Source organism: Notechis scutatus, chromosome 11 (genome assembly GCF_049901735.1).
Source record: "Notechis scutatus isolate UNSWTSFEM ecotype Mainland chromosome 11, rNotScu1.2, whole genome shotgun sequence".
Taxonomy (NCBI): domain Eukaryota; kingdom Metazoa; phylum Chordata; class Lepidosauria; order Squamata; family Elapidae; genus Notechis; species Notechis scutatus.
This window is the reverse complement of record NC_142019.1, coordinates 19319489-19343302: the sequence shown is the minus strand read 5'-3', so window position 1 is coordinate 19343302 and position 23814 is coordinate 19319489. Positions and strand designations below refer to the sequence as shown.

General features: G+C 49.2%; 2 protein-coding genes across 6 annotated transcripts in view; one reads left to right on the top strand and one right to left on the bottom strand.

Moving 5' to 3' along the window:
* The first annotated feature begins 353 nt into the window (after positions 1-353).
* Positions 354-12532, top strand: WDR76 (WD repeat domain 76). Of its 2 annotated transcripts, XM_087972984.1 has the most exons (11): positions 354-583; positions 1117-1172; positions 3023-3152; positions 3521-3613; positions 3700-3743; positions 3829-3982; positions 5546-5701; positions 6323-6537; positions 8310-8459; positions 11534-11587; positions 11917-12532. In XM_087972984.1, exons 1-11 carry the CDS (start codon positions 407-409, stop codon positions 12173-12175), a joined length of 1488 nt encoding a protein of 495 aa, XP_087829110.1. In that variant the 5' UTR covers positions 354-406; the 3' UTR covers positions 12176-12532. The 2 variants fall into 2 exon arrangements, with proteins under 2 accessions (XP_087829110.1, XP_087829111.1); XM_087972985.1 differs by lacking the exon at positions 11534-11587 and having other exon boundaries at positions 358-583.
* A 1562-nt stretch (positions 12533-14094) lies between these two features.
* The window catches only part of FRMD5 (FERM domain containing 5), a 68070-nt gene continuing 58350 nt past the window's right edge, over positions 14095-23814 (bottom strand). Inside the window, exons 8-15 of one of the 4 annotated variants that reach the window (XM_087972982.1) lie at positions 23043-23131; positions 22254-22317; positions 20549-20640; positions 18912-18986; positions 18407-18475; positions 18152-18258; positions 15510-15844; positions 14095-15330 (exon numbers count right to left, since the gene is read on the bottom strand). In XM_087972982.1, coding sequence (XP_087829108.1) covers positions 15283-15330; positions 15510-15844; positions 18152-18258; positions 18407-18475; positions 18912-18986; positions 20549-20640; positions 22254-22317; positions 23043-23131 — 879 coding nt within the window. In that variant the 3' untranslated portion in view covers positions 14095-15282. Of the gene's footprint in view, positions 15845-18151; positions 18259-18406; positions 18476-18911; positions 18987-20548; positions 20641-22253; positions 22318-23042; positions 23132-23814 lie in introns of all 4 variants that reach the window. The other 3 variants (XM_087972983.1, XM_087972980.1, XM_087972981.1) reach the window with 3 other exon arrangements.

The following is a 23814-nucleotide window of genomic DNA, read 5'->3' as shown; positions in this document are numbered from 1 at the left end:
TAGGAAACTCGGGTGGTGTGAGGCGGGGGAGGCGGTGAGGGGCGGGCGGCGAATGGCGGACAAGCGTTTTTGCAAAGTGCCTTTTTGTGCCCTCCCCCCCGCATCACAGGCGCTTCAGGCGGAGCAAAAGGCCTGCCTTTAATGGGGGGAGTCTTTATCTGAGTATCTGGGAGACAGAGGCCATCGCCGCCTCCGCTGGCTGCGGGGAGGCCCCGGGAGCAACCGCGTCAAGAAACGGCCTTGACCGGCGGAGTAGGCCGGAGTAGGCCGCGGGACTCCCCCCCCCACCCTCCCCGCTCCCCCGCTGCCATCGCGAGGGCGGCGCCGCTCCCAGCAGACCCCCACACACACGGGCGGGGCCCTCTGCGCATGCGCGCGCTGCCTGTTGGCGGGAAGCGGCCGAGCCATGGCGGGGTCCTCGTCGGGCCTCCGGGCGGGCGGAGCGGAGGGGGAAGAGGGGACCGGAGGCCGTTCGCCTCCCCCGGCGGGGCGGCGAGGGGCGCCGCTGTCGGCCTACGAGAGGAAGCGGCTGAGCAACATCTCGGAGAACGCCCGGTTCTTCGCCTCGCTGCGGCTCTTCGAGGTCGGTGCGCCCCGCTTCCGCCTCGTGCAGCGCCGGTGGAGGGCCGGCCGGCCGGGCGGGAGGCAGCGGGGGAAAGCTTGGCCGACCTTCGGGCTCTCGGCGCCGGGACGCCAGCCGGGCTTGGGGGACGGAGGGAAAGCCGCCTGGCGCTGAGCGATGCCGCCTCGGGGCCAGTTCGGATGTCCGGGAGGCTCTTTGGGGCCGGGCGTGGCTGCCCGGGCTGCGCGGAGGGACGAGGCCTCGGTCCGTGTATCCAAATGGCCCCGTAAGGCCGAAGACTCGCCTCCTCCTGGGGCCCCGTTGCCAGCTGGCCTTGAGTTCTAGTCCTGCCTTAGACAAAACGGGCCCCTGGGTGACTCTGGGCCAGGACACCCCCCCCCCCCATTACTAGGTGGTGGTTGGAAGGAGGAGGGAAGTATTGGGCCTTGAGGTATTTATGAAAACAATACAGATGGGATAAAAGTACCATAATTTAAACCAAGTGCATGGAAACATTGAGAGAGCCTGCTTCTCTGTTCTTTTTCTCCTTCAAGTCAGCGGACAGACTTCATAAAATGACCTTGAAAAGGAAGACCCAAAGAATAAAGAGGTAAAAACTATATTGTGCGTACCTTGACTGATGGCAGAGTTCACCGAATATGAATCTAGGCACACCCACCACGGGAAACGCTCTTGTTGGCCTGTGACTGTGGCCCTTGTATCCGTGGAACCCAAAATTAAGAAAAACTTAAATTTTAAAAAAATTACACTTGATACAGTTCTTAAATTTCACAAGACAAGTATTAAAAACGGTTTATGATTGGGGTAAGGTAACCAGTCTGAATACAAAAGGGGATAATCAACACTGCAGAACTTTGTTGAGGTGGTATAGTTGCCTAAAGGGAATAAATTATAAAACATGACGAAAGAGCAAATAGGTGGAGGGGAAAGTAAGGTTCATTACCTGAAGTTACTGAGATCCTCAAAGAGGAAGAAGTAAGGACTGTGGAAGTAAGGATGGACTGGGGTATAATGGAGTGAACAAGTGCATCACGTGGGTAGAAACGAGATAGAGGCATATTTCCCTTTTCTGTTCCCCCCCTCCCCCCCAAACTGCCATTTTTTATATCTTGGCATAATGATGCTTACCTTACAGGAGAATGATGTGAATCACATGAATGTACTAAACTGAATGTACTCAAGTATATATGCTGGATTTCAAAAAAATGAAAGGATCCCACAGCAGGACAAATGACTAGGAAGCAGCACTCGTGATGTTTCTTAAAGGGGGGGGGAGGAGGAAAATTGGAGGATAGGAAAAAGGCCAAAAGTGGCTTAATAAAGCTACAAAAAAGGCAGGCACAAAGGGAGAAAACTATCAGTAGACTGGAAGTGTATTGGAGGCATTAGGAAACCCAGGACAAGAATCTATTGCTTGCTTGAGGTGGGCAGCAAAATGCCCCCTGGTAACAAACAGGTACTTACAGACTTTTTAGCAAATACAGGAACTCCCAGGTTGGTTTTATTAGCTGTTACATCTCATGGTTCTGCAGGTTATGGATTGTTCTAAAAAGCCCAAACTCTTGTTCACCTCCGTAAACGGCTTTCTTCAAACAGGTGAGAACTGTAGAGGAAGGTCAACCCTTGTTCTCTGTCAGGATTCTGGAGTGAAAGATGCAGAATATCAGACATTATATGGAGGCACATATGAATTCAGGGGTAGGAAAGCATCCAAACCCTAAGAGGGATCCTACTTCAGGGAGGTGTTGGGTACCTTTCGTTGGATGTATCCGAGGTGGGGGAGCCGCCTGAGTTCTGCTTACCAGGGGGACAGAACCTGGTGACTTCCCTGGGCAGCACTGGCAACGCCACCCTCTTTTAATACTGTCCTGCCCCCTGCAGCTCACAGTGAAAAACACTTCTAGACTAGCCAGGGAAAAAAAGAAGAGTTATTTAGAGAAGCACAAAAGTCTGTCCAAGAGACTTTTGGGTGCATATTTTTACCTCGGATCTCACTCTTTTAAGAATTGTGAATGAATGTTTTCAGCAGCATCAGCAATACCATGTTAAGTCTGTTTTCTCCTTTATGGTTCTGGGTATTGGCTGGAGCAAAGCATTCGCTTTCTTGGGGAAAACTGGTAGTCCCCTCTGTGTCGTAACCCAATGGAAACGATCCTCACGCGCACCTGCTTAGCCAGTTGGGGAAGAGCTGCAGGGCTCTTGGCCTCCAGGCTCATCGAGCCAACGTTCCTACTGAGTTCTCACCTTCAGATGGTAGCCCAGAGCAGCCTGAGTGATGATGTCAAAGGGAGGAAATGATAGTAGAAAATACAATGCGAATTAAAACAGCCAGAACTCAAGTCATTGAAAATACCAACAGGGCATAAGCAAATGTTTTCATGACATGAATGTATTCTTGAAGCACAATATTTTAGAGGTGCACTTGTATTGTCTCGATAGAGTTAAGTCTCCAAAGGCAGAAACTAAGACAACTTGTCGAAGATCCATGCGTTTGCAGAGAATAGATCCACTGGGCATTCCCCTCCAGGAGTCAGAAGCAAAGGTGGAATCTCCTGTGGAAGAGGAGCATGTAAGAGGACCCACAGGGGAGAGGGCAGGTTAAGGTGCGCTTGTGCTTGGCCCTCTGGGTGACCCAGGCACGTTAGGGGCTTCTGCTCTTGGCTGGCAAAGCTTTTCCGATTGAGAGTTACCCTGTGTTAACTCTGTGTAGGGGCCTCCGATCCTAACGGCTTGGATTTCCATTGCCACCTCACTACTAATACACATGCAGTTGTGTTGAGTGTGAGCTTTGCTCAGGTGACTTCGATTGTGCAAACAAAGCAAAATACTTTGATTCAGAATCTCTGTTTCTGCTTGCTGCTTTTTCTGTGAACTGCACTGATAATATACAACACAAATCACTGCTTTATACATCTTTTCCTTTTTTTTTTTTGAAAGGCCCGATTGCCACCTGGACCTCATCCAATGGTTGCTACTGTTCAGGAGCCAGAAACTGACACATTTCTCGGCATGTGGGCAAAAATAAGCCAGGTATTTGTAGAATTCACTAGTAGGTTTGAAAGAGGCTGAATACTTAATGTAAATAATTTCTGCATTGTTTTCCAATCATTAACTAGGTGGAAGGAAAGAAGAGTGAGAAGAGCTCATGTAACTTAGAAAGGTGACTCTGAAATTAATTCTAACTTGATTTTTTGAAATGCATTTGCTTTGTGTTTAAGCCTAACATATTCATTGTTTTGGCCCAGTTACAAAGCTCGTCTCCGCAGGATGGTCCTCAGAGAAGAACATGTTGCAAAAGTGGTGAGAAATCGGATTTGTTCTGTGGCTGTCCATCCATCAGAAAGCAGAACCCTGGTAGCAGCTGGGGACAAGTGGGGGCAGATTGGTCTCTGGGATTTGGTAAGTACTTCATGCTTCCTTGTCTTTGCAGCCATGTTTATTATGCTTTCAATGTAGCTTCCGTGTAAGTTATGTAAGGTAGAAATAGTTGAATGTTTAGAGTTAGGTCCCAGTCTTGGCACTTTAAGACTTGGATTCAACTCCCAGAATTCTCCAGCCAGCCATGCTGGCTGGAGAATTCTGGGAGTTGAAGTCCACAAGTCTTAAAGTTGCCAAGTTTGGAGACCTCTGGTTTAGAGAAAATAGGAAAAGGTTTTGGCTGAGCAAGTGAATATTGCCAGGCAGAAAATGAAAGTCAGATGTGGCCCTCCTGCTATTCAGATGAGTGAGGCTGCTCCGTTTCCCTCTCACTTGGCAGGATTTTGATAGCCGAGCAAAGAGCTTTGAACTTTGTTCCAAGACAGTGTTTTCCAACCTTGGCAACTTTAAGATGTTGCGGTTTGTTGGCTGGGGAATTCTGGGAGTTGAAGTCTGGACATCGTAAAGTTGCCAAGGTTGAGAAACACGGTTCCAAGAAATGTGGGTCCTGCGATTTGGAAAGAAACGGAGAAGCTTAAGAAAGGCTTGCACACACTTTTTCTGATTTCCTTTTGCTTCTGACAAGCAAAGTCACAAGCCAGATTCACTTAACAACCATGTTACTAACTTAATAATTGCAGTGATTCACTTAGCAACTGTGGCAAGAAAGATCGTAAAACGAGGCAAAACTCACTTAACAAATGCCTCACTTGGCCACATACATTTTGGGCTCAATGGTGGTCGTAAGTCGAGGACTACCTGTATTATTATTCTGGAGAAATCCAGGAAGACTGGGAAGTGACAGATCATTGAAGGAGAGCAAACATCCTTACGGTAACTTCCGAAAGATAACAAGGAAGATAGAAGAACTGCCAGAGCCCGTCTCTGCCCGCTTTCTCTGCCTTCCTTAAACCCTGGGAAGATCAATACTACAAAAGGCTTTTTTGTCTTGGTTTACACAAGTTGGGACCTTCTCACTTTTTGAGAGGACCTGTGTTGGGCCCAGATGGGGCCAGGGGTGGGCTGCTCCTGGTTCTCACCGGTTCAGGCGATTAATTTGGTTAATTTTATGGCCAGTTTGGTGAACCAGCAAATCCCACCCCTTGGCTTGCTCCGCCCTGCCCCTCCCAGGACTCCCCCTGTGGCTTATTTTGGATCGCAGGTAATAAGTGCAGGGCGCTTGGGGAGGGTGAAAAATGCCCCCCCCCCGGAAGCTCCAGGGAGCCTCCGGAGTTGGGGAGGCCATTTTTGCCCTCCCGGAGGCTTGAGGAAAGCGTCCGGAGCCCGGGGGCCCGTTTCCAGAAACCAGGGAGGGCGAAACCCTCCCACCCCCCATGGACCGTTTTCGCTCCCAGGGGGGTGCAGGAGGCTGACCAGGCCACGCCCACCCAGCAAGCGGGCAGAGAACCGGTGGTTCAATTATTTGAAGCCCACCCCTGGATGGCTCCCTCTGGCTGGAGCATGGCCTTTGTGTCCCCTCTTCTTGATGCGGCCCTGGCTGTGAGTTCCATTCAATGTGGCCTTGCTCTGCTTTGTGTTTTTCAGGACTCCAGTTTAGAGAACGGAGCCTACGTCTTCCTACCCCACAGCCAGGCAGTCAGCTGTTTGCACTTTTCTCCTGTTAATCCTGCTCACCTTTTATCTGTCAGTCATGATGGCACATTACGATCTGGGGATGTAACCCAAAGAGTTTTTGAGGAGGTGACTATTTCAGCCGTTCAATAACACAAGGAATCCTATAATGCCATAATGTTTGGGGATAATCTTCGAGGCCTCTGTCTGCTGTTACAGCAACCTTATACTTGCCTATTTCTTAGGGAAAGGCTGCAAAGTCTTGACCGTGCTGTTCCCTTAGCAAGTGGAGCATAGCTTGAGTTGGTGAGGTACAGTGGAGTTTGGGGTGGGCTCTCCCCTTCCTGCCCTTCCCTGTCCCTGGAGGCAGGTGAAACTGAAAAGAAGCGATGCTCTCTCCCATCGGCCTGGGCCAGCCTTGGCCGCTATCGGAAGGAGAGCACCACAAGTCGAGGCCTGGGGCTCTAGACAGAACATCACAGGCTACCTTGGATAGCTGTGTTCCAAGTGACAATTTCCAGCTGTGCTTAGTTTTTTTCTGAGTTAGATAATATTATTATGTCTTTGGGAAACTCAACTGTCTTCAGGAAAACCTGCTTTTCCCAGGCTACTTTTGACTGCTATAACGGAGCCTTGAAAATAAATTGAAGTTTAATTTCCAGCTGTTATGAAATGCAGGCATCTATCTGTGGCTTGCACTGAATAATACCTTAGACCTGGTCCTAATGGAAACCTCTTACCCATTCACAGATATACCGAAATGAGAGCCACAGCCTTTCTTCATTTGACTTTTTGGCAAGCGATGCCTCTACGTTGGTTGTAGGAATGTGGGATGGAAACGTAGCCATAGTGGATCGGAGAACATCCGTCCCATCCCCTGAGATCTCGGTGGATCTTCATTCAAAGACGAGGATGGTCCACGTTCACCCCGTCAGTAGACAGTACTTCGTTGCTGCTGGGGAAAGGTAAGTTCCCACACAGGTGCAAAGGTGTGCTGGGCTGGTAGCGATGGGGAAGCAGCAGCCACCCGTTTGATTTAGAATAGGATCTAGAGAAATACAATCTAAAGAAAAACGTTTTGTATAATTGAATAAATAATTGGTTGGAAAGACCAATTATTGGTCTTTTCTAGGCCTACTGACTCCCCAGAGCCATATTTGTTGAGAGTTTTGCAGCAATAATTCAGCGCCAGAAAAATAAACACAGATGGCTGAGGATTCATTTAATTTCTTTATAAACACCTAAAGTAAATTTTACAATACCAGTTGTAGATTTCTCCAGCATAGAGCAAACTCAAACAGAAGCAGACATGTTACAAGTTCAGAGCTTCAGCAGCTACTCAGGAGCTCAGAAACAGGCCTCAGTTTCACTTTAGTTCAGCAGGCAAGCAGAGGAGAGAAGCCGTTTCATCTTCAATAGACAGACTCAGAGCTCAACATAGCTTCAGAGTTGCAGAGCTTAATATAGAGCCACGCCTGGGCTACTTCTAGTTTCAGTTTCCAAACAGTCCTCATTGGCTGACCTTGTTACCAAGCTCTATTCCAGTTCATGGCTATACTCTGACACCCTCTTCTTTGTTCTCTTGTAAACAACGTTTCAAAAGCATTCCTTATTTATATTGTACACCAATATGCCTCTTTTCGTTCTTCTGCAAGGAGCTTAAAAAGTAAGAAGGAGATAAGGAAATCTATATAGGCCTATATTTTTAAAATATAATTCCATGATATTGTTATGATGATCCTTTAATTTTAAAAATGTAATATCCCATTCTAAAGGTTTAAAACCCTATTAAAAGAAAGCACAGTTGGCTTAGGATCGTAATGAAATAGTGAATGAAACAGCTAGAAAATGGAACCATTCTCAAACCGTCATCCTTTATTTTTTTCCCCTCCTTTCTCCAAGCGAAGGGCGCTCACAGTTAATCAAAATGTAGCTAATGTGCATGGCAGGTTGCAACTGCCACATCTCAAAGGCTATCCTCCAATTTCTGCTTAGTTGATTCCAGGGAAGAATCCAGATCTCCCATGCAGTGAGATCCAAAAGGCCTCACATTTCTTTCCCTGCCTATTTCACCCAGGGGTCCCCCTTTGGTTTTCTGGAATCAGAAGTCAAGGCACTGCTGAACTGGATCTGATTTTACAACTTTTGCAGCAGTTGTTAGGCAAACGCTTCTGTGGGCATCAAGGACAATTTCTCCAATCAGAAGGTGAAGTCCTCCCAGACAGGAACGCTAACTGCAATTCACTGGAGGCAGGCTTTTCCGGGATCCGGACCAGTCCCCTAGCACCCCCCTGGCCCCGGCCAAAGGACCTCTGCCCTCCCCCTTCCGGGCCCCCAGCCTGGGGCTTCACCTTAAAAGCCCTGTCCAGTGGGAGCCCCATCACGTACAATGAGTGTTTGTTTAACAAGACTGGGACGCCACACACCAGGAAAAGCACAGGCTGAGCAGGTGAACCAGTCACAAAGTTCTAAAAAAAAGGGGGGTTCAAGAATCCCCTTGGCCGTTTTTATCTCTGAAAACCTGTTTCTTCTTCCCTCCCAGACCCCAGAAACTCTTCCTGAAAAGCGTCCTTGTTTAGATTCCCCTCAACCATGAAGATGAACTTAAATTCTCTTCCGTGAAGAGAGGAGATGTCCAGCCTAGCCTTAGTCCCTTAGCTTATTCAGGAGGGGTGGAAAGGGATTCCCTATTCAGGGTCTCCTGCTAAAGGTCCCGTTTCCGTTGCTCTTATTACAGAAACGTCGGTATTTACGATGCTCGGCACCTGAAGAGCAGAAGCCAGCCAGTGGTTGCGCTCAATGGACACAGCAAGAGTGTGGCTTCCGCTTATTTTTCACCTGTGACTGGAAACACAGTAGTGACAACTTGTGCTGACGATACACTGAGGTATGTGTGAGTTGGTTATAGGTTAGATTTTGGTTTGGGGAGTCTGCCTTCTAATTTTCTTCTCCTGCAGCTCTTTGCAACCAAATTTTTTTTATTTAGCAGGACAAAATTTGGTCCAGGGAAATGGCCTAAGTAGCCTTCATATCAGATGTCTATTGAGGCAGATTTGCCCTCACAGGATTTTCTCTTCTCTTTGCAATATGTGCAGAATAAAGGGAGTTTGCTGGTTTCTGTGTAAAATGGGGACGAGACAGAAGAACACTGTTGAAAGAGGGCTGGGGAAATGCTAGAGGACTCAATATTGCATCCCTTTATGCGCTTGCTGTAAATATTGTGAGGAATTGAGCAATTCGGGCTCTACTAGTGACCATCAGATTCCACAAACTGGAAAGTCCAAATGGGAGTTCACAGAGAGCAAGGGGTGCTCACACACACACACACACACTCACACACGGCTGGCACCAGCGGGCACCTGCCCCAAGGGAATAGAACAAACGCTGCCTGGAGCAGCAGCTGCCTCCTCCTCCTCCTCCTTCCTCCCTTCTGGAAGGACCTGTGTAGAATCTGCAGCTGGGGAGAAGAGCCAGTGGCCACGGGGGCACATGGGAGCCCAGGCTCCTCCTCGGGGGTTCCCGGTTTTCACCAGGGTTGATTTGCTCTCATCAGCTGCTCCAAGAAGCCTGGAGCCAGCAGGGATTGACAGCTTAGAAAATACGTTGACATCAATCAGGATGGAGACCGGATTCCACCAGGGAATGTCCAGATGCTCAGAAAACTCCGGCCGTGGGGTGGACCGTCTTAAGGGGATCCTTGGCTACATAGAGACGAAGGGTGACCTGCTTTCTGGCTAGAAGGGGATCGGAGCACGGCAAGGGACAGGTGGCCACCACCCTAATGTCCAAACCCGGTTTCGTCCACTTGGGAGGGGGGGGAAACTAGACCCAGCCGGGGCCACACCACGAGACCCCAGGCCATGCCTGATACCCCAAGGCATAATAATGCCCGGCTAGGTCCCCCTTGCCCTTTGGGTGGGCCGTCTTTGTCAGCCTCGGTGGGAATTGGAGCACCCAGGGACCAGGTGGCAAAACTCCCCTGCGTTGGAAGTAAAAGCTGGCCCCCCGTGGGACGGCCCCCCTTCTCCAGCAGCCCCTCACGTGTCGCCCACCAGGGCTTCGGGTGCGCCATCCCAGAACTGAACTCCAGCCTTGCCCTCCTCGCTTCCCACCGTTCACCCGAGCTGGTCAGCTCTGGGCTGCCAAGTGACCGCCGTTTTTCAGGTTTAGATGCTCTCCAGTGTCCCAGTACCTTCCCCGCCCCTCCTTTCTCTGCACTCATCCAACCCCAGATTTTCTCCCCAGGCACCTTGTACGTCTCTGCTGCTTATACGCTTCCTGTGGGGATGAGAGACCCTTGGCTGGATCCTGGCCTGTCACATTCATGCCTTCAGGGTTCCACTTGCTTCATCCCAGGGGGGTCCAGAGCAGCTTCCGCAAACATGCAGAGATCCAATGTGGCGTTTCCCAATGCTGCCCGGCCCCTGTGGTATCGGGGGGGGGGCTGCCTCTTGCGCCAGGTCAGTGGGGTTCCTTTGTTGCCATCCTCTTGGCATGCCCCTCTTTGGCTGCTGTGCCTGCCCCTTTTCCCACACTCTTTTGGGGATTTAACTCAAAATAATAATGGGGGGGGCAGAAAGAGCTCCAGAGAGGAGAAGGCCCTTGGTGGTCCTCCTCCCCCCACGTTCCTTTTTCCCTGTTTGCCTCCAGGGGTCCCAGATGCCCCGAGTTTCTTCTGACTGCAGCCTTGCATTCCTCTATTGGATCTGTTTTAGTTCTTGCTGTTTGGCTGTTCACTGGATCGGGAGGTTCTGGCAGGGAGATGGCCCTCCAATTGCCTGCCTTTCCTGGGGGTTTCATGCCTGACTTCATACGCAGCAGTTCTCAGGTCCTCCCTTCACTCCCGATTCCATCCAGGGCAAAGCTGCCTGGGCTGATCTGGCCCTTCTGGGAGCTTTTCCATCCGCAGGCAGTGCAGGCCTCGATTGCTGCTCACTTGTCCCAGCCAGAGGTCAGTTTGAGCTGCCGGGGTTTGTGTACATCCCCCCCCCAAAGGTCCACTGCCCCGATCTCCCCCTCCTCATCCAGGGTCTGTGCCCATTCCCCTGCCAGGGACTTGGTCCCCAGCCCTGGAATCCGCTCCTTGTTCTCCCTTCGTGTTCTCTGAAAGGTTTGGGGAGTTTAAGGCCTTTTTGTTTGGACGAGGAGTAAAGCTGGGTAGGTAAAAGTGGGAAGAATGGGGGAACAGCTGCCCCCCCCCAGTTGCATGGCGGCAAATGGGCAGCAAGGAGGGGGCAGTGGGTTACCTGGGGGTGTGGGGGGGAATCGGCTCCATCGAAAGCACCTTTGGCCCATTACTGGCCGAGGGCCCCCCCCTTATGTAGAGCAACAATTCCGTTTTTCAGACCCTCAGAGAGCTCATGAGGTGCCATGTTGAACTTCCAGCGACCAGGATGAGAGAGTGAGAACGATAACACCAAATTTAAGACACCTGCTCCCCCCTCACACCTGAGACTTTGTAACGCTAACAAATCACATGACCCCAGGGAGGGAAACCGGCTATTTGGACATGACCACTTACGGGTGTATTCACTTTTGTCGCGAGGGGTTTAGACATTAATGGCTGTGTGTTGTGTTGTTTTGAGGCGATAGCACATGTGCACTGTTATACAAGCTGTATGCTCACTACTTTACCTTGTAGCCAAGTGTCATTTCTTCAGTGTTGTCACATAAAAAGATATGCTTAAATATTTACAAAATGTGAGGGGGTGTACACACTTCTGTGATATGCTGTTCACTACAAACACACACACACACACACACACACACACACACCCCAGAAAAATAACAAGGTCTGTATCATAAGATCTAAGTAAGAATGTTTATCATAGCATAAAAATGATAAGGGGGGGGGGCATGTAAGACAGCAGTTTGTGATCTTAGGGTTTGGGTCCCTACTCCCTTAAAACCTAACCCAAAGGCTGGGATTTGTTTGGCTAAACCCTCATTTTTGCCTTACAGGATCTTTGGGACTCACTGTTTATCAGCTTCAGCTCCTGTCCTCGCAACGATTCGGTGAGTTAAGGCGAGGAGATGGACTTGATACGGGTGGTCTTAGGACCAAAACCTTCCACTGCTGAGCCAGACAGCTGTTCAAGGAGTTTCGCCCACTTTACGGCCTTGCTTCCCACGGCTGTTCAGTGAATCCCTGCAGCTGTTAAGTTGGTGTCATCCAGAGGCAGCCCTGACAGCTAGTAACACGATGGTTAAGGGAGCCTGAAATTGCCTCAAGGAGCCCCCTTTTCCACAGTGAACAGGCCTCAGCCCCCGAGGGTCATTCGGGAATGGAAAGGGCAAGTGAGCCAACCCTCCTCGTCTCTTCCCCTCCCCCCTTTTCTGAACAGGCACAACAACAACACCGGTCGATGGCTGACCAGGTTCCAGGCGGTTTGGGACCCCAAGAGGGACGACTGCTTTGTAGTGGGGAGCATGACACGGCCGAGGCAGATCCAGGCCTTTCACGCCAGCGGCGAGCTGCTCCACTGCTTTCTGAATGAGGATTATCTTAACTCCGTTTGTTCCATCAATTCCTGGCACCCCACCAGGTTCCTGGTTGCGGGTGGGAATTCCAGTGGCCGCCTGCATGTCTTTAAAGAGTGGTGAGTGTGCTGAAAACAAACCAGAGTTTAGTGTTTAGTTCAGTTGCACCTTATTTTGCTTCTGGGCCAAGGCGGCTACAGACCAATAAATACGCTGCGTCACACATCTGAAGAGATCCTCCATTGCGATTAAGTTGGAAATGAGGACTTAGGTTTGTCATGGCGGGACTGTAATTTTTTTGAACAAGTTGTGAGAAACTCTTGATGCCGATTTAATCACAGAGGCTTATAAATCTATGTCAAACTCTGCAATAGATAAAACCTCATTTAGGAGTTAAATTGCTGATAACTTTTGTGATGAGAAATTTAAATGTATGTTCAAAAAGGAATAAAAAGCATATTTTGATATTTGTAATTCAAACGACGTGTTTATATTGTTTATTCCTAGTATTGGTTGGAAATTGAATGCTTTGATCAGAAAAATGACTTACAAATCAGTGGGGGAAATGGCCCCCGTGTTCCCAAACATTTTTAACGTATAAGCAATCATATAACCCGTGTTAGTGATTCACGCTTCTCTTATAATAATACCCCTTTAAACATACTTAAATGTTTTAGTAATCATTGTACCCAATTGTTTCCCAATTAAATTGCTCAAAAGGAATTGCTTTTCATCATAATTAAGTATTTATTTAAATTTGAAAATACTTTTATATGGAATCAATGGTTTTGCACTAACTACAGGCTGAATATGTAGAAAAATTTACATCTTTGAAGGAAAAATGTGACATATAGTATTTGGCACATGAATTAACAACAACTATATTATGAAAATGAAAATTCACATTTTCAGGTAATGGACCTTTTCCTGCTTCAGCATGTAACACGCTAGTCCTCAATTCAGAGTCTCTTTCCTCTGATACAGCAACCTGTGGAAACCCCCAAGTCATACACAAGTTGTGATTTGGAACAAATGAGCCGTGAACCACGAAACGGGAGGCCGAAGGGTTGGATTGGCCGAAACAGCTCAGTCCCCCCCATGCCTTCTGAAGTGCACAGGAGAAAAGTGTTCCTGATTGGGCCCAGGATTGTTTAGGGTCAACAGCTCCCCAAGAATGACTTGCCCCCCCATCCAAGTTTGCATCTTGTCTATTTAAAAAATGTATTGCATGGAATAGTTACAGGTAGAATTGGACAGGTTTGAGGCATGAGAAACACCACCAACAATTAACATGTGAACGTTTGCATCTTTCTCTGGAATGGAGAATATACGACATGAAAACTTTTCCCTCGCTGCATAGAAGCATCATTTACTACAGACTGAGGTAGGAACACCACACTAGAAGTTTTTGTTGCTTTGTTGCATAAAATGTTATAAATCCTTGGATAGGCCCCCCTCCATCATCTCGTAGACGATACAGAGTGTAACGCATCCGTTCCTCTTGCGAAAGCCACATTTGCTTCTGGCTCCTGAGAGGGCCGTCCGTGCTATTTAACGGCTGACTTAGGTGAGCCGCTGCATTGACCAGGATCTTCCAATGTGCATGCGCCCCGTCTTAAGTCGTGCCCATTCCCACGTATTGCTAATGCTGTTAATTGTGCTCTTGTTTGAATGGCGAATGACCAGCTGTGGAGGGAAAGTCGTTGCGCAAAGCCCCACCTCCACAGCCTCCTTCCCATTGGTCCTGGCAGTGCTTCGGTTCCTGTGTGCGTCCCTAGGGCTGCCCGGGCAGAGTCCAGGTCATGAAACCGGCCTCTTGGAATAGTTCTGATTCGATCCTCGAATGACTTGAAAGCTCTCCCTGAGATGAAATAGACCCCTTGCCCCTCAGGTCGCGTGCGCTCGCTCTCTTCCCGAGTTTTATTGCTCCCTGTACAAATGAGCTGCTTTTAGGGAATGTTCTCTGAATCACAACACGAAATACGACAAAAATCTGGATTCCCTTTGCTTTGGAGACAACGTTGGTTTGATTGTTTTTCTTCTCTCTGCGGGTGTCATTTCTCCTCGTTTTCATTTTAAACAGCACAAAACACCCCACTTTTTTTTTTTTTAGAAACGGTGGATGGTTGATGCAGTGTTAACACATTGCTCTAAAACATTTGTAACCTTGTGAGTATCTCCGTCACTTGATACCTGACACTACGTTTATCCAATTTATAAAGTAAAAAAAGGTTTGGTTCATTAACAAAATATATATTTTTCTTAAAATATAGGTTGAAATAAGTTCTTTCATAATACAAAACATCTACTGTGGCAGAATCTCATTCAAAGTAGCCAGACCTGACGATTGTACTACACGACGGCAAGATTTCAAAAACCACCATCAGGTACACAGATCGACTCTTCCCTACTTACTCCAACTCCTGCTTCCTTTGGCACCCAACTATCCTAAGAAAAGGTCTCCGTGGGATTGTAAAGGCCAAGGGTCGAAATTCACCAAAGACAGGTATTGAATGGCCGTTGCACTCCCTGCTAAGGGAAGAAATAAATTTATGCCTGTTGACTTCCTCTCGTAACCATCTATTGCTTGAAAAGAATTAATAATGCTAAATGACCTCACAATATTGGCATTGGTCCAATCCCCCCCCCCCACATGAAGCCTGGCGATTGGAAAGAAAATAAAACTGCCCTGGTTTCAATGTCCATGTCCAAGATGGTAGTGCTATGCACAGTGACAGTTTTAATAAAATAATACTATATTATTAAACTTACAACTCAGTAGCACCATTACAAAAGCTCCTGCATGAAGTAAGTGGTCTTCATGAACTGGTGTCCCGGCTGAAGGCTGGCATTTAGTCCAACGCTAGTAATAATAAAATAAGCTCTTTCTATTTGAAGTTTCTGCAGTTAACATCTCTACGAAAGCAAAACTAAATTTGAAGAGTGCAGAGTAATTTGAATGTCGGAAAGCAAGAACTCTGAGGGAGCTTCCCCCAAGTGGACCTGCAAAGGAATTGATTGCGTGGTGGGTTTGCTCTGGCATGAGCCTGTCCTTATCTTCAGCTGGGGAAACGCCCTCCTGGGCCGAAACATGAGAGGAGGAGAAGGAGGAGGAGGACTTAGTTTATGTGCTGATGGCGCCACGATGAGCCCCGTTTTCTGGGAATGGGCAGCAGGGATCTTCCACAGTCCGCCCGGCTAGTTACTAGGAGGACAACTGCCTTCAGGTATCATTGAGCAGGCTGAGTACGGAGCGGATTTTGCAGGCAAACCATCGCCTGAGGGGACAAAAGTATTGATAATGGAATTGTTCAAACTCAGGGGTCTGGCGAATATCACGGAAAAAGGCAACGTCAAGGTCAGACTCCGTAAGGATGATCAGGAGAAGGAGCAAAACCAAGAGGAGTCCGACTGTTACAAGGAGCAGACGGAGGACACTTAAAACAAACTTATTCACCTGTTCTGCTTGGGCTCCTCCACTGCTGCACAAGGCCCAGAGGTCCCTTCCCAGCTCCTGCGCCTCCCCGGCTGGAGCGCCGGCTTCCGACTCCTCTTCCTCTATGCTGCAAGGGGTGCTGTTAACCGGCCGGGACAGCAGCATCAGTTCCAGGCTCTCTTCGGCCACCGGAGTGGGCAGCACGCTGTCCGATGGGCTGTAGACCTCGTCTGAGATGATGGCCACGCGCTCGTTGCTCTCTGCTCTGCCGCTCCGCGAGTGGAGCAAGAAGGTGTCGCTGTGGGAGGTCGACCTGACCGGGGTGGAGTGAGCGCTGTCCCGCAAACACTCGAGGCCTGAAGGAACAGAGAAAGGAGGGTCTCAGGGCAGAGCCACACAAATGGTTTCGTCCAACCTTTTTTCTTTTCCTTTTTTTAACATTGCAACTTTCTGTTTGCAGGAGGCCCTGTAGGAAAACATCAGTACTGCAAGTTTTACTAAGGACAGGCATTGATGGCTTGGATTGGTCAACAGGAGGTACTAGAGATGCTGTGGATTTTGTGGCAAAGCATTGAACCAGGAGGGTTTTGGAATTCAAAGGCCAACAGCTCCTTCCTCCCAAAATTTGTAGGGCAGGGCAGTTGTCCCTGCTTCACTCTCTTTAAATCGGTCGAAGTGCCATTTTCAGCTAACTCCTTTTGCCACTGAAGGCCAAGTCTGGAACCTCGGCCAAGCCCTAGCCAACAAAGTGCAATCCGGTAGTGAGAAAAGAAGGTCTTTTAGGCAAGAAAAACTAAATGTGTGCATATAAAATAGACAGTACTTTTTGGATGACAAAGTTGTCAGCTAGGCTTGTCAGGAACCAATTTCTTCTACCGAATACAGACTTTCTCTTCCAGTTGATGTCAGGGTAGTTAAGAGTCCCAGTTACTCCTACAGTGGTGTGTTTCTTGCATATATTAATTAACTGATTAGCAAAAAGTGCACCTATTTCTTCTGCTTGGCTGAGTGGCCTAAAATATACACCTTGATTGATTGAATTGATCGAATTCTTTATTGTCATTGTACGTATATACATAGTATACATACAATGCAATTCACATCATAAACCTATGGCCATGTCATTCTTTTTTCCTTTTATATTGACCCATATGCATTCAAGGATGCTTTCATCCTTGGTTTCAATGTACCTCTGTAGAGATATAGTGATTTCTTATTTATAATGCAACTCCACATCATCTTTTGTTAGCTCTGTTTCTTTTGAACAGTTTATATCCTTCCATAAGTGCATTAAAGTCATGAGTTTCATCCCACCAAGTAATGTTGCCGTTACCACCAGGTCATGGCAACTATATCATACCTGCCCCCATGTACTAGTACTTCAAGTTTACCCTGTTTGTTCCCCAGACATTGAGCCTATAGGCATCTGAGTCCTTTATAGTTGAGCCTGGTCTTGCTTCCTACATCTCCTGTTTTATATCTGAGTTCTCCTTCCTTCCCATCACTCCTTACCTCTTTCTTTGATCGATTGTCTTCTGGCTGATGCTTGGGATCAGCAGCTAAAGATCGGTCACCCTCCCCCCTCAGCTTAGTTTAAAGCCCTTTGGATAAGCTGAGCCAGGGGTTTCCCAACCACGTTCTTTCCCATTGGCCAACCCCTCCCCTGCCAGGCCACTTGTCTCCACAGGGAAGAGGAGAAAGGGATAACAGTCTCTGGGCTTGATGGTTTTTTAAGGCGCTCAAGTCCCATCTTTGATTTCGCTCCTAGGAGACAAGATACTTCCCTAGATGGATTGTCGGTCTACCAATTGCTGATTCCATTCCTCTGAGAAGTGAATCTTCTATCATCAACATAAGCTTGTATGTGTGTGTGAAGTCTGAGCTACTTTTCTCGTTGTCGCTGGAAAATGTGGTGATGTCTTCCAGCTGCCTTCATGCTTTTTCCCGGGGCAGGATATGAAATTGGTTGCTCAGCCCCAGCACCACGGGGCTGGATTGGGCTGTCCTTGGTTATGGTTTCCCTCTGTGAGTGACACGTTGCCATCGGTCTGTCTCTAAACGTTTATGAACAGGTTCGTTTCTTCTGGTAGCTGGCAAAATATTCAGCAAATGCATGAAAAGACCCTTGGCTGCCCCAATTTTGGCAAATGCTGAGCCTTCTTATAAAACTACTGAAACAACAATCCATGAATTGCTTTGCATGGACTGTCTCCTTCCTCGGGATACGCTTCCCTCTTCCAACCAGCAAAGGAAGGATGAAGCTCATGCAGAGTCTTTGGTCGTTGCAATTTTGTACTGTGAAACTGAAGCCGCCTGGCCTGAGCACTTTTTTCAATACCTAGTTCCAGAACTGATTAAAATCTACAACAAAGACACCTGAGCAATCTAACAAAATGAACTCCAGTGAACCAAAAGTAGTGTGGCTCCTATTGTTCCGCAGTCCTTGTTTAGCAACCATATGCAAAAACAAGTTATAAAAAAGTAACTTTATGGCCAATCCTGCAAAGCAAAGGAAAGCTGAAGAAAGATTGTAAATACCAGTCATGGTTTCAATGGTTAGCGATTGTTTCTCTCAAGCGATGAATGACCAAGTTTGTATGGTTAATGACCTAAATAAGTGGTTGCTAAATGAGGATTATGACCAGTAGGAGCAGCCAACTCACCTTCCATGATGGAGATGTGGACAGCCCTCCTCCGGGTCCTGGGAACGCTGCTGAGCCGGGGTCCGTGGGGGATGGAGGGGCAGCTGCGGCTGGGAACCAGTCCAGCCCTGCGAAAGGAAGGGAGGGAGGAGGCAGCATTCTCTTCCCACCACCAGGGAAGAAGGTCCAGCATGCTCCGACTCCCACCACCCCTGTCTTTGTCCTTCCTGCTCAGGGCGGCCCTTGGACCCTTTCGCTCCCCCATAGCTGCCTTACCTGTGTATTTCTGGAGGCTCCCTCTTAATTTTGGCACTGGACTCCATCACTTCTTTGGCAACTCGGCCGCTGAAAGAGGTTGGAGAGCAGAGCAGGTGACAAGCGTGGCGGTTGCCCAGCCTGAGATTCTGCTGGCAAACTCCCCCCGCCCCCCCCCCCCATCCTGAAAGCCAGGAGCCTGGCAGTGCTTCTCCATCACGAGCAGACTGGATCTGCAGCCTCGCTCAAGGCTAAAGCGTTTAATTCCTGGTAGTTACCAGATTGGGTACCTGGAAAGGTTTTGACTGGGTGCCCAGCTTGGCAAGAGTGCCTGGCCAGCCTTGCTTATTCTGGAAGAGCCAAGTGGCGGCGGCTCTGGCGTTGGGAAGGGGCACCTCAGAAAGGCCAGGGCTGAACAGGCCCAGCTCAACTCTACGATCGCCTCCCTTAATCAATTCTCAGAATTCACGCATCCAGGTATGCGTCAAAACAGATCCAGCCACAGACGCTCACAGTCATCATTTACCTGTATCGGAACCGGCTCCCTTTGAAAAATAAGTTGCTGCTGGAAACGGTGCGAACTTGACTGGACTTCTCCAACCTGAAGCAAGAAGCAGAGGTGGGGAAAGGGATCGAATAGCATCCCAGCTATCGAGCAAGACTTGCTTGGCCTTGGAAAGGGCTGCGAGGGGAGCGAAGGGGAAGCTTCTCACTCCCACGTGCTGAAAGTGAAGCAAAGGCTCCGAGAACTGGCCGAAAGAAAGACGCCCCTGGGGGAGCCACCGGCCTGGGTGCTGCTAACGGCCACGAAGCCGACAGGATGGCTTCTCTTGCAGGAGTGGCACCTGTACATCGGCGCAGCCCAGAAGCGCAAGGGGAAATGTGTCCAGCTTTAGGCTTACACAATGCCCATTATGGACATGGGGCTGCCTGGCCCTGCAAGGGATGTGCCGCCTCCTCAGAATTGCCCCGGGGGAGCCTTTCCCAGTCACGGGCAGAATCTTTCATGGCACTTCTCCCTGTCTTCATTACTGGGCCAAATTGCTTTATGCAGGAGCAACAACCCCCCCCCCCAGAAGTTGTGATTAAAGGGCAGCCAGCCTGGCTCCTGCAAGGCCCCCTCTTTCAAAGGGGAGGGTCTCACCTGCGAAGCCCCTACGCTTTTCACTGCCCTGCAGTGGAAACCTGCCTGGCGGGAAGAGCCGCCATGGAGACCTTTCCAAACTGCCTTTTGCTTGGCATACAGGAAGGGCATCATCGCCTGCTCTGACCCGGCCAAGAAACGTCCTGCTTGGGGATTGGCACTTTGCCCAGAGACGTTTTTCTTACCAGGGTCATCGCTGCTAATTTCAGTATTAATCTCTTTTCTGTTCATTTTATGTTAGCCATTTTTGTCCCCTCAACCGATGAATGGAGGGAAGGTGGGGTAACTGACCTCTTTCCCTTCTGCAAATCGCTCTTGGAGGATTTTGGTTCGACAAGGCAGGGAATGAGGTGAGTTTCACCTCTTCCAGGAGATGCATCAATCCCAAGCAATTATTGTGGCCACTTTCCAGCCCCTTTCTAAAAAAAAAAACCCCAGAGGATCGTATCTATGCCAGGGGTCTCCAAACTTGACAGCTTTAAGACTTGTAGACTTCAACTCCCAGAATTCCTCCTCCAGTCATGTTAGCTCAGGGATTCTGGGAGCCTTAAACTTGCCAAGTTGGAAGACCCTTGGTCTATGCGTCCCCTCTTAGCATAAGGAAAAAGGAGGCTGCCTGAACGCAAGATCTTCAAACAGGCCCAGGCGGCACACAGAGCCAAAGGAAATTCACGTGCTACAAAAGACGAGACAACTTGAGATATGGACACAAGACACTTATGGGACAGCAGGTGCTCTTCATGAGAAATTCTTTCTTACAGATGCTTTAATTTCTCAGACTTCCATGCTTCGTCTGGGAGACGGGAATCATTCCCAGCAGAAGCCAGAGGGATCATCAACCAGATTAGGTGCCCATTTGCAGGGCAAGAGGTGGCGGCAGCAGAGAAACCAATCCTGGGGCCGGTTTCTGCAGGAAAGGTCGCCGCCACTTTGGGCTGAGCGGCTCTGGATTGGCAACAGCTGCTCCAATTCCTTCCCACGGACAGAAAGCAATCCTGGAAAATGCGTCCTCTACTCACTTATAAAAGGCTTGATTTTCAATCCCACATTTCCAGAGATGCTTGCAGGCTTCAGGAGTTGGAGCAAAATAGTTCAGAACAATTTTCTTTTCCTGTCAAAATCCCAGAAAAATCCTTGCAGTTAATTTACAGGTGCTCTTCATATTGTTGGAAAGAAAGCATGCAAAATATATTTAAGCTAACAAAAACACGGATGGTTTGGATCCACTTCTGTAGTAGCCACAAAAAGGAAACCAACTCTACTCCGCTCACAGTGTGGCCGAAACTGCTTTGATTCAGGTGGGCTCTCAGAACCAAATTCTGCCACGCTGGCTGTGAGGTTCCTCCTCCTCGTTGTGGTCCAGTGAGGGGAGGAGCCTGAGCCATTTCCAAATGTTACCTGGGCATTCTAGACGTCACAATTGCTTTAGTCCCTTTTGCCCGGGGCTCCGATTAGGGTATCCTGCATAGCATCCTTTATCTTCACCTTCCCTATTCCCTACATCAGGCCATCCAAGTCCCACTCTGGTTTGTTATGTGCTGCAACGCCTATTAAACGGGTGGCCACCACCGTGGCTTTCTGACAAAGCAGACGGCCTTCCTTTACTGGACACCAAGAGCTCCCAACCAGAGTCTGGGAAAGGAGGCTTCGTTTAAGTACCTGAACTGGGCAGGCTTTCCTAGACCCCAGTATTTATTTATCTCCCCACCCAGCACTGCCCCGAACTCCTCCTCATCCCTCTGCCTCCCCCCACTTCCTGGCCTTTGGGAGGTGCAAAATATCTGGGGAGTGGGGGGTTGATCTTGGAAAGTGATGGAGAAGAGGATCAGCTATTCCCTCCGCCTGGCAATAAGTGCAGCCCTTTAGACCCCCCCAGAGATCAAAGATTTTCCAGTGCAGATTCTGGCCTCGGCCCCCTTACGGGGTTGGGGAGGCAGACCTCCTCCACGTACTTCAAGTCCCATGAACCCTGGCCCTGGGCCCTGACCCTCTGTCCAGGTAATACATCCCCTTCAATAAGAACCCCGAGGCAGGCAAAGAACATTTTATTGGGCCATATTCAATTGACCCAGGCTTGATGGAAAACCGGCTCTAAGTTCCTGCTGGATTTACACCCAATTAAAAATAAAACTTTGTTACTTTCCCCCAAAGTCACCAGTCACACGGTCCAGTCAGCATGTAGTCCAGTTGCTAGGTGACCTCAGTCTCCACCTTTCGAACACCCCCACCAAGGTCCTTGACTCCCAGGGGAAAGGATTAAAATTTAGGCTGCAAAGCTCAGCTATCTCTACACCCCCTCCCCCCTGGCCCCCTCGTTCCAGGCTGGGTCAGCCCTGAAGCGACGTGAAGAGAAACCTCCTTAAAGAAAGCTACAAGGAGACAATGGCCACAGTTGGCCAGCTTCAGATGAGAAGGCTGCTCCAGGGGCCCAGCAATTCGGAGGGTCCTGCTGTTTGCTCAGGGGGAGGCCTGGAAGCCCGAGAGCTTTTTCTCCAGCCAGAGAGGAGAATGGGGATCGGGTTCAATGGAGCCCAGAACCAAGGAAGCTCTGCTAGTCCATTGGGAAATGCTCCAGTTTCTCAGCCTGGCGGTTGCTTTAATAGGGCGATACGGAATTTAACCTGGATCCAGGCCACTTCTGGAGGTCTCTTGGGCGATCGGCCGGCAGAGATACCACTGGATTTGTTTGGTCTCATTAAGCAGATCCCGTTGGAAGGCACTCACCTCTTTCTGACTTACGTATAAATAGAACGTCTTGCCTTCAAATTTTATTTTGGCCACTTCGTTCCTGCAAGCCAAAGAAAAGCACCTCCGTGAAAGGGGAAACTGCCCCAACCCCTCCTGCGTGGCATGACAAGGGCTGGCCCAGGCACAGCGCGGAACAGGCTCTGGCAAAGGGCAGAGATCTTAAATCAAGCTGCGTAAAACACAAGGTGAAAGGGAAACTTCTTGGGGAAAAGGAGAGCAGCTGCAGGTGGAAGGTGAACATTTGTGGCTCAGGGCAGGGGACCCCGGGCTGAAACCGGCAGCGGGGATGGAAGGCACCTCGGCCTCGGGAGGGGCAGCCTGCCTTTCTTTCTTTCTTTTCTTTCTTTTCTTTCTTTTCTTTCTTTCTTTCTTTCTTTCTTTGAATCTATCGTGTTCACTTTTTTCTGTGTTTCTTTCTTTCCTATCTTTCTTTTTATATCTTTTCCGCTTTCCTATATTCTTTCTTTTATTTTTCTGTACTGTTTAATTTTGTAAACTACTTCTTCACACACAAAAAGACAAGGAAAGAATGAGGTCTGCCCTGGAGGGTGAGGCCAAGCCGAAGGGTGGGGGGTGGGGGCGGTCAGGCAAGATCAGGCACCAAAGCTCCTTGCAGGAGTAGTCTTGGGGGCGCACGGGAGAGGCTGCCACTGTGGCAGAGGCCACAGACAAGCATGGGGAGGGGGAGCTGATGAGATCACTATATTTGGGGGAGCCTCCCTCCCTCCTGGGTAACGAGGAACAGGTTTCAGACACAGAACTCACCATTTGATGAAGTGAACTCGCTTGTTTCCCTGCAGGACCACAAATCCAAACGGGGTGAAGGCCAGGAAAGCTGCATTTCCGGAGACGTCCTGCAACACACCAGCAGCTGCTCACCGAGCGAGGCCACGGTTGAAGGCAAACTCAGCCCTTGGTGGTGGAGCTGGCCAGAGTCCAGCCTCTTTGGCCACCAGGACTCTAAGCCGGGTGCTCCGCAGCTCTCAAACCCTGGACGCCCCTTCCCTTCCACCTGGGGAGGCAGCTGCCCAGAGCCATTCCCTGGCCTTGACCTGAAGGGGCCGCTTTCATGCCCTGCCTGGAGGCATCAGGGCCCTGGGAGGGTTTATTTCTGGGTAGGGCCAGCATGTGTGGCTGCAGGTGTGCAGCTGCACGTGGTCCCAGAAAAAGGTAGAGCAGAGTCACACATGCAAACGTTACTTTTCTGTAAGGTGACAGTAACAGAATCCTCCAAACCTGACTAGGTCCCATCCCTCCCCTTATCTTTTGAGACACTTTCTCACATTACCTCCCTGCCTTGGACCCAAATTTCTTTTCCCCGAGCATCGCTTTGGCTGCTGCCCTCCCGTTTCTCAAGGCTGTTCCTGCTGCCCAATGCAGGGGCCCTTTTGTGCCCCACTGGGACCCGAGAAAGTGTCTAAACTAACGTTGAGCCTTAAAAGTAAATTTCAACTTGAACTGGAAACCATTCTTAGACTAGGATCCAACTGGTGGCCTGATACCAGATCCGATGTTTGGGTTTATTTATTCATAGAAT

Excerpts from the sequence above, each read along its gene's own strand:
- WDR76 (XM_087972984.1), top strand. The coding sequence starts at position 407 with ATGGCGGGGTCCTCGTCGGGCCTCCGGGCGGGCGGAGCGGAGGGGGAA. Across the intron at positions 3,744-3,828 it reads AGCTCATGTAACTTAGAAAG|TTACAAAGCTCGTCTCCGCA; the intron begins GTGACTCTGAAA and ends GTTTTGGCCCAG. Across the intron at positions 3,983-5,545 it reads AGATTGGTCTCTGGGATTTG|GACTCCAGTTTAGAGAACGG; the intron begins GTAAGTACTTCA and ends TGTGTTTTTCAG.